Genomic DNA, 9,798 nt, shown 5'->3' on the forward strand with positions numbered 1-9,798 from the left:
TTTTGAGTTGGAATCTCACTCGGTCGCCCAGACTGGAGTGCACTGGCCACTCCCAGCCACCGCAGCCTCAACCTGCTGTGCTCCCACGTTCCTTCCGCCTCAGCCTTCCAAGTAGCTGGAACTACAGGCGTGTACTACCACGCCTGGCTAATTTTATTTATTGTAGAGATGAGGTCGCACCAAGTTGCCCAGGTGGGTCTCGAACCCGCTGGCTCAGGCAATCCACTCACCTCAGCCTCCCAAAGGTACGGGATTACAGGCTGAGCCACCGAGCCCAGCTAGTCCATAGATTTCATGCGAGGATTTGGAATACTGCAGCAATCCTCAAGACAGACAGTAGGAGAAAAGAGGCGTCCCACCTAGGTTGTATCCACAGCAAGGGGTCAGGGTATGAAGTTTACGTGAGAGTTTAAGGAATTTGGCTCAGGGTCAGGGCCAGTTTCTTTCAATGTTTTGGGTAACAACCCAAATACCTTTAACAATGCCTGCGAGTGTTCAAGGCCCTGGTTTGGAATCCAGCCTGCTGAGAACAACCCTACAGCTGGCTGGGTCGCACGGTGGTGCTCTGATATTTGCTTTTTTTTTTTTGAGTCAGTATCTCACTCTGTTGCCCAGGCTGGAGTGCAGTGGCATGCTCACGGCCACCACAGCCTTGACCTTCTGGGCTCAGGTGATGCTTCCGCCCTCAGCTTTCCAAGTAACTGGAACCACAGAAGTGCACCACCAATGCCTGACTAATTTTTGATTGATTGTAGAGAGGAGGTCTCACCAAGTTGCCCAGGCTGGTCTTTAACTCCTGGACATAGGCAGTCCTCTCACCTCTGCCTCCCAAAGTGCTGGGATTACAGGTATGAGCCACTGCACCTGATAGATATTCACATTTAAAGAGATCTTACTATTGCTATCATTATTTACCTGTCAAAGTTATGCTCTTGTTAGAAATGCACATTCACAGCAAACAGAAAAAAAATGCCTTACAAAAGAACAAGAAGTTTCAAGTTCAGTTTGTTGGCCGTGAATGTCTCAGACTGATGTTTCCCAGAACCAGATAACAACAGATGAACTTTGTATTTCATTTGCTTCCTTTACAGTGGGGAGTTCTGGAACCAGTCTTCTTCCTTGTGTGTCAAGCAAATGCAGTTGCATACCCTCGTCAACTTTGTTTCTCTGATTTAATGATTTGTCCAAAAAATCAGTTATTCAGCACAAAATAACAGATACCACTTTTTACCTATAATATAAGAAAAATTGTGTTAACATAGTTTGCAAGAATGTGAAAAAATGATCATCTTTACACATGGCTTGTGAGATTATAAAATGACAGCTTTTTTTTTTTTTTTTTTTAAGATACAGAGTCTTGCTCTGCCACCCAGGCTGGAGCACAGTGGCAGGATCATAGTTCACTGCAGCCTTGAATTCCTGGGCTCAAGGATCCTCTCACCTCAAACTCCCAAGTAGCTGGGATTACAGGTGCGAACCACACCTGGTGAAAATAACACACTTTTGAAGCATAAGTTGGTAGCATCTATCAAAAGGAAACTTGTACCCTTTAACCTACAATTCCATTTCTAGAAAGATATCCCCTAGTCAGAGATAGATGCACATCCAAGGCCACTGCAGAAACAACACAATGGCCCTCAACAAGGGTTGGATAAAAGAAATACAACGCCAGGGCATGTGGGGCTCTCCAGGGGAGCAGACAGAACAGGTGCACCAGGACTGCAGTCCTCTTTCCATTTCTCACTAGATGTGTCACTTGGGGCAAGTCATTTCCCAATCGGTGACTCACTTTGTTCAACGGTAAACTGGGGAACATGTAGCACCTACCTTACAAGAGAGTTGGGGAGGTTAAATTAGCTAATTTATGTAAGCACTCGAAAGAGTGCTGGGCAAATAGTAAGTACTTGGTAAAGTTAGTCATTACAGTTGGTTGTGGTGGCTCACGCCTGTCATCCCAGCATTTTGAGAGGCAGAGGCAACAGGACTGCCTGAGCCTGTGGGTTCGAGACCAGCCTGGGCAACATGATGAGACCTTGTCTCTACAATAAATCAAAAATTAGCTAGGCGTGGTGGCACACACCGGTAGTTCCAGCTACTTGGAAGGCTGAGGTGGAAGGATCACTTGAGTCCAGCAAGTCAAGACTACAGTGGCCATGAGCAGCATGCCACTGCACTCCAGCCTGGGCGACAGAGTGAGACTCCAACTCACATTTTAAAAAAAGTTAACCATTACTATTACTGAAAGGCTGAAGAGCCAAAAGGGAGTAACTTTTGTCAGGGTGGCAGCCATTTTAACATTGCTTAGCTTTGTCATGGTTTTTCAGCAGCTTACTTCAATCCATCTTATAATCATTAAACAAGAAACAAAACTGGCTTCCCAGAGGTAGTTACTGATAATTTTCTTGTAGCCCCCCAAGCATGCTTTGTACTAATTACCCTTTTGTCCAAAGTATTTGTCTTCCTGCCATAAAGGGCCAAGCTGAGCTCATCTATGCTGATCAGCCCTTCCTGATCAACATGACACAGACCCCCACTCCATCACCATGGCGACAGCTCCTGTGCTTACCTGCCCCCAATAAAAGGGGAGCTTTTATGTTTTTTGTTGTTTTTTTGTTTTGAGTTGGAGTCTCACTCTGTCGCCCAGACTGGAGTGCAGTGGACACTCCGAGCCACCGCAGCCTCGACCTGCTGGGCTCTGGCAATCCTTCCACCTCAGCCTTCCAAGTAAGCGGAATTACAGGCACGCGCTACCACGCCCGGCTGATTTTTTGATTTATTGTAGAGATGAGGTCTCGCTGCCCAGGCGGGTCTCGAACCCGCGGGCTCAGGCAATCCACTCACCTCAGCCTCCCAAGGCGCTGGGATTACAGGCTGAGCCACCATGCCCGCTTGATCTACTTTCTAAATAAAATTTTTCTGACCTACTCTTTGTGCAATTCTTTACATCTTTCCAGCAGCACTGGCTCACCAACCTAACATTTTTGGTGACCCCACATGGGGATTTAGCTTCCTACTTGTGGAGTCCTCTCCATGTTCTGTCACTCTCCTCCCTTCTAACTCAAGTCTCTCTGTAGACTGTGCTGGAACTCAAAGGCAACTCCCTGACGAACCTGAAGGTTCTGGGACAAGATGGCAGACTACTGCGGCCCATTAGGGAGAGAGATGAAATTCTTTCCTTGACATTCTCTTCACCTTTCTCCCCTTTCACCACCCAACCTGATGAGCCACTTTGGCCAGACCTTCCCATTGCCTCAGCTTTATCTGGTATGAAATTCCAACACCGTCGACTTGTGAGTCCATATATTACCCAACTTCTTCCTACATTAGAAGGTCTGAGAAAGGGCTTGAAAAACTGCTTTATCTATTCGGAATCTCTCTCTCGCTGAGGCTCAGGGTTCCCCTCTCAGAAATCTTGGTGCCAAGTCTTCCGAACACGCATAGGAGCAGCCTTACTACTGGCAGGACTGCCTCTGGATCAGGGTCAAGGGAACCAAGGGGATTCCCTTTCTCACTTAATATCCCACACATGCTGATTCTACTGACTCTCTCTTGAGACGCCAATTGAGAACATGGATGGGTTTTTCTTTTTCCGGCTTTTCGAGACCATTCTCAGGACCAATCCCTTAGTCTCTTTAGGACTCCCCATAGGGAACCCTCAATCTGGGGTAGCGAAGGCCTCCCTACTGAAATTTTTTTTTTTTCTTTTTTTGCATTGGAGTCTCACTCCATCGCCCACACTGGAGTACAGTGGCACGCTCGCGGCCACCACAGCCTCGACCTGCTGGGCTCCCGTGATCCTTCTGCCTCAGCCTTTCAAGTAGCTGGAACTACAGGTGCACGCAACCACACCCAGCTAAGTTTTGATTTATTGTAGAGATGAGGTCTCGCCAAGTTGCCCAGGCGGGTTTCGAACCCGCGGGCTCAGGCAATCCACTTACCTCAGCCTCCCAAAGCGCTGGGATTATAGGCTGAGCCACCGAGCCAGGCCTGAAATGCATTCTAAAAGGTCTCAGGGTTCTCTCACTAGAAAAGGACATCTGCCCTAAGCATTTCATTCTTTTTTCCTCAATACCAGCTGGGCGACCAGAAGCTGGGACCCAATGCGGGCCTCTTGCCTCTCATACACTCCTTCAACTTTACCTCTATTGCTGCCACAAGGGCAAATGGTCCAAGGTTCCTTATGTACAAGCTTTTCTCAAAATGGCATGCCGCCCAGATCCTCGTTCTTCCTGTGGCATACTCCTTCTAACTCTTTCTCAGGCTAATTTGTCTTCCTCTTGTTCTCTCTTGCAAGACTCAGATCCAGCCATCCTAACACTTCCTATTATTAACGTCGATGCCACACAATGGTCAGCTATGAACCATGAGATAGGAAGCATTGGAGCTCCACGTGCTGCCACAGGAACACAGCCCTTACTGAAAACAAGCCACATGTCCACCAATGGAATGGCTAAATCAATTGTGGACTATTCAGAATGGGCACTACCACCACCTGGCTATGAGAAAGAACTAACAGCTGATAAGCACAAGAGGGATGACGACCATGATGAGTGAAAGAAGCCAGACTGAAAAGAGGAGACTTTTCATTTCATTTCGATTGAAGTTCAAGGACAAGCAAAAGCGATCTATGACAGCAGAGATCAGATCAGTGATTGTCTCGGGAAGGGGGAGTGAGAATTGACTGGGAAAAGACTAAAGAGTTTTATAGGACACCAGAATATTTTTTTTGAGTTGGAGTCTCACTCTGTCAACCAGGTTAGAGGACAGTGGTGTGCTGACAGCTACCATAGCCTCAACCTGCTGGGCTCAGGTGACCTTTCTGCCTCAGCCTTACAAGTAGCTGAAACTACAAGTGTGTGCCACCACACCCAGCTAATTTTTTGGTTTATTGTAGAGACGAGGTCTCGCCAAGTTGCCCAGGCTGGTCTTGAACCCCTGGGCTCAGGCAATCCTCTTACTTTGGCCTCCCAAAGTTGGGATTACAGGCATGAGCCACCACGTCCAGCCAGAATATTTTCTGTCTTGCTGTGGGTGTTAGTTACCTGTGTGTACACACAGGTAAAAATCATCTAACTGTATGTATTTTACTAGATGTAGCCTGGTGACCTTAGGCAAATTATTTAATTTCCCTGAGCCTTAGTCAGTTTCCTCATCAGCAAGGATGGGTCAAATAGTATCTGCCTTACAGGGTTGCAGTGTGGGAAGAAGGTAAAGGCATATACCACACAGATAAATGTCTACATGGGCACATTCAACAAACAGAAGTCTCTCTCCTGCCCCCAGGCATAGGTTAGCCCAAGTTACCCACCCAGACCCAAACGCAAATCCAAAGCAGTAGCTGGGTCTAGAAACTCTGATCAAAACCTGAGACATGCCAGGCTCGGTGGCTCAGCCTGTAATCCCACGCCTTTGGGAGGCTGAGGTGAGTGGATTGCCTGAGCCCGCGGGTTCGAGACCCGCCTGGACAACTTGGCGAGACCTCATCACTACAATAAATCAAAAATTAGGTGGGCATGGTAGTGCGCGCCTGTAGTTCCAGTTACTTGGAAGGCTGAGGTGGAAGGATTGCCGGAGCCCAGCAGGTCGAGGCTGCGGTGGCCGGGAGTGGCCACTGCACTCCAGTCTGGGCGACAGAGTGAGACTCCAACTCAAAAAAAAAACAAAAACAAAAACCTGAGCCATGCTATGTCAAAGGCAGGGGAAAAAATAAAAATAAGAAAGCTGAGACATCCAAAATAGACTTCAGCACATGCCTTTCGGAGGACAGGCTGTTGAAATTAAATCTGAAGACCTACCAGAACGATCCACCCACCTCTGAGCCTCAGAAGGACAACACCCGAGTTAACGTCAGACTCTCAGCCCACCCAGCTGTATCCACAGTCACTCCTCAAGGACTGTTCATCATGCCCACCCACCAACCACTCTCCTGATACTCACTGACATTACTGGATCCTTCAGAACCTTTGTCCACTGGTCTGGGTGTTTCTGGTCTGAAAACTTCTGGCCTGGGCACCACTGGGGTAAGGTTTTCCAGGGTTGGTTTCGACAGCTTTGCTGCTTGCCTGTTGGTTCGCAGAAGTGAAGCCAGTGTGTCCTGGCCTGTGTCCTCTAAGCAGGAGATGAATAAAGGAAGGGCCTGACTCCCTCGAGTCTCTAGATCTATGACCAGCTGTCGGGCCTGATCCCGCCGAGATCCGGAGCCAGCCAGCTGTTTGAAAAAAAAGACATGAAGCCATTGCTTTGTTAAAATGTGGTGTACTAAACTGTGGTGTCTCCACGTGGCTCTTTGAGCTATGAATCTCCCCTCGCAATTTACTTTCTAAATAAACTTTGGTGAATCTCCCCCCGCAATTTACTTTCTAAATAAACTTTGCTTGACAAGTTTGCAAAAAAAAAAAGAAAAGAAAGACACGAAAGTATTTGCTCATGTACCTTCACGTACCCTCACCATATCCCCCCATTTCCTGTCTAGTGTATGAGATCTGGCAATTAAGTTCACGAACTTGCCACTGTGCATTTATGTTGGCAGCACTATACAATAGCTCAGTAAGGTTTCATAACCTTGGTATATCAGTATCTCACAGCTGTGTTTGTATCAATGTGTGGCAGTGTCTTGCTGAGTGGTCATTATTGTTGTTGCATGTTTTTGTGTGCTGACACAAATGTCAGAGCTTAAATTAGAGCAAATGAACAAACATTAAATTTCTTATTAAACTTGGCAAGAGTGGAAGTGAAATCAGGGACATGTTAGTCCAAGTTTATGGGCATAGCACCATGAAGAAAACAGCAGTGTACAAATGGATTAAAAGTTTTTCTGAGGGGAGAGAAAGTATCACTGATGACATCAAAATTGTCAGTTGACTGTGAGAAGCAAAGAAGACCAAATAAACGTTGATAGAGAAACAGGAAAATCTTAACCAAAAATCTTGCCATGAGAAAGATGTGTGTAAAAATGGTCCCGAAGGAGCTCTTACATCATGACAAGGCACCGGTTCACACAGTACTGTCTGTGAGTGAATTTTTAGCCCGTAAACAGATAACTGTATTGGAACACCCTCCCTACTCACCTGATCTGGTCGCCAGTGACTTTTTTCTATACCCAAAGATAAAGAAAATATTGAAAAGAAGACATTTTGGTGGCATTCAGGACATCAAGGGTAATACGATGACAACTCTAATAGCCATTCCAGAAAAAGAGTTCCAAGATTGCTTTGACAGGTGGACTAGGCACAGGCATCAGTGCAAAGCTTCCAAAGGGAAGACTTCAAAGGTGACCATAGTATAATCAGCGACAAGGTATGTAGCATGTTCTAGGATGAGTTCATGAACTTAACTGTCACACTTCATAAGTCTGAACAATCAGACACATGGGCGCAAATGGAGCCAGCAGGACCACTAGATGTATGCCACTCACCAGCCTTTACTTATCTATTCATTCCCTACTTTGGAGGCATCTACTATATGCCAAGTGCTGAAGATACAACCATGAACAGTTTTAGGCCTCAAGGAGCAAACATCTAATGGGGGACACAATCAGACAAATCAGCAATGACACAGCAAAGTGACCAGTGTCCAGAGGGGAGGCACATGGGGCTAGGGGTCTCAGGGCCACCCAACTCAGTCTTGGGGATGTCTCAACTAATGAGGCCCGAGGGAACATCAGGAAGTAAATAGTGAATTCAGAGACTTATAAAGGGAGGAGGTAGACAGCAGAAAGGGACAAGGACCTTGCATGGACAGGCCAAGAAATTCGCCCTGAGAGCTGAGAGGAGCCACCAAAGAGTTTTAAGAAGGAAGAGCATGGTCAGATCTGCCTTTTCAAAAAAATCATCCTGGGGTCAGGGTGGGCAATGGAAAGGAGTGAGCGCCACAGGCAGATCAGGAGGCGGCAAAGATGGTGCAGCTGGGAGAAGGAAACGAGGATGGGCCAGGCACAGTGGCTCATCCCACCCCAGCACTTTGGGAGGCCACAGCAGGAGGACTGCCTGAGCTCAGGGGTTCGAGACCAGTCTAGGCAACATGGTGATACCTCGTCTCTACAATAAATCAAAAAATTAGCTGGGCGTGGTGGCACGCACCTGTGGTTCCAGCTACTTGGAAGACTGAGGCGGAAAGATAGCCTGAGCCTAGCGGGTCGAGGCTATGGTGGCTGTGAGCATGCCACTGCACTCCAGCCTGGGTGACAGAGTGAGACTCTGACTCACAAAAAAAATAAAGTAAGATGACGGAGCAGAGGCATGAGGGAGAAATGACAGGACATGGGCACCGGCTGGGGGGACTGTGGAGACCGAGTAATGGTCAAGGTTGATAAACAGTGTCAGGATGGTAGGGCTAGTCCCTAAGATAGGAGAAAGACACTGGTTTCCTGCTGCCTGTGCTTGGAGACGCAGCACTTGCTAAGTCCTTAAGGCTCCACAAAGATATGACACCAACAAATCCTCAAATAAACCACTGTGGCACTGTCCCAGAAAGCCTGTGATGACAGACAAGTTCTTTATCTTCACCGTCCAATATGATAGCCATCAGCCACATGTGGTCCCTGAGTACTTGGGTAGTATAACAGAGGAACTGGATTTTTAACTTCATTTACTTTTAATTACTTCAAACTTACATTTAAAAAATCATACATAGGCCAGGAGCGGTGGCTTATGCCTGTAATCCCAGCACTTTGGGAGGTGAAGGCAAGAGGATTGCCTGAGTCCAGGAGTTCAAGACCAGCCTGGGCAACTTGGCAAGACCTCGTCTCTACAATAAATCAAAAAATTCAGCTGGGTGTGGTGGTGTGCACCTATGGTTCCAGCTACTTGGAAGGCTGAGGTAGAAGAATTGCCTGAGTCCAGCAGGTTGACACTGGGGTGGCCGTAAGCGTGCCGCTGCACTGCAGCCTGGGCAACAAAGTGAGACTCTGACTCAAAAATAAAAATAATTAAAAAATAAAAAAAAACCATATGTGGCTAATGGCTACTGTCATGAACAGCACTGAAAATATCTCACTAGCAATAGCTACATGCAATAGATGGTGGCATTTAGATTTGTCTCAACCTTTACTGAACACTCACAGGAGGTCAGACACTGTTAAATTATCATTTCTTTTTTTTTCTCTCTTGATAACCTTAAGAGGTTAAATTACAATTTCCCAACTTTACAAATGAGGGAAACTGAGTCACAGAAAGAGTTTTTTTTGGTTGGTTCCTTGATTTGGGGTTTTTTGCAATTTGCTAATATATAACAAAGCCAGGATAAGGGCCCAAATCCATCTGGCTTCAAAGCCTGTGTGTTTATCAGTCATACCAGGGTGGCAAATATGGCAGCCTATGGTTACCACAAGATTCTTTAAAAATTCTAGGCTGGGCAGGTGGCTCACGCCTATAATCCCAGCACTTTGGGAGACCTTGTCTCTACAAGTACAAAAAAAAAGAATTAAAAACTCTGAATTTGTTGCTGACATTTTAAGTCAGGGAATTTATCAAAGCCCTTTACAAAACCTAATTTGTCAAGGAAATACAGATTTCCAGCTTCTCTTTAAAAAAACGTGAACTATCGCCGGGCTCGGTGGCTCAGCCTATAATCCCACACTTTGGGAGGCCAAGGTGAGTGGATTGCCTGAGCCCGCGGATTCGAGACCCACCTGGACAACTTGGCAAGACCTCATCTCTACAATAAATCAAAAATTAGCCAAGCGTGGTAGCGCGTGCCTGTAGTTCCAGCTACTTGAAAGAATGAGGCAGAAGGATCGCCGGAGCCCAGCAGGTCGAGGCTGCGGTGGCCGGGAACAGCCACTGCACTCCAGTCTGGGCG

The 9,798-nt window shown here is 46.8% G+C and overlaps 1 protein-coding gene across 1 annotated transcript in view; it reads right to left on the reverse strand.

Moving 5' to 3' along the window:
* Positions 1-9,798, reverse strand: part of CASP9 (caspase 9) — a 35,774-nt gene that overhangs the window by 21,984 nt on the left and 3,992 nt on the right. Inside the window, exon 2 of the mRNA XM_021712373.1 lies at positions 5,938-6,208. Within this exon, the coding sequence (XP_021568048.1) occupies positions 5,938-6,208 (271 nt within the window). The remainder of the gene's footprint in view (positions 1-5,937; positions 6,209-9,798) is intronic.

Source organism: Carlito syrichta, unplaced genomic scaffold (genome assembly GCF_000164805.1).
Source record: "Carlito syrichta isolate Samal-C Ts95f unplaced genomic scaffold, Tarsius_syrichta-2.0.1 Scaffold303214, whole genome shotgun sequence".
In the NCBI taxonomy this organism is placed as follows: domain Eukaryota; kingdom Metazoa; phylum Chordata; class Mammalia; order Primates; family Tarsiidae; genus Carlito; species Carlito syrichta.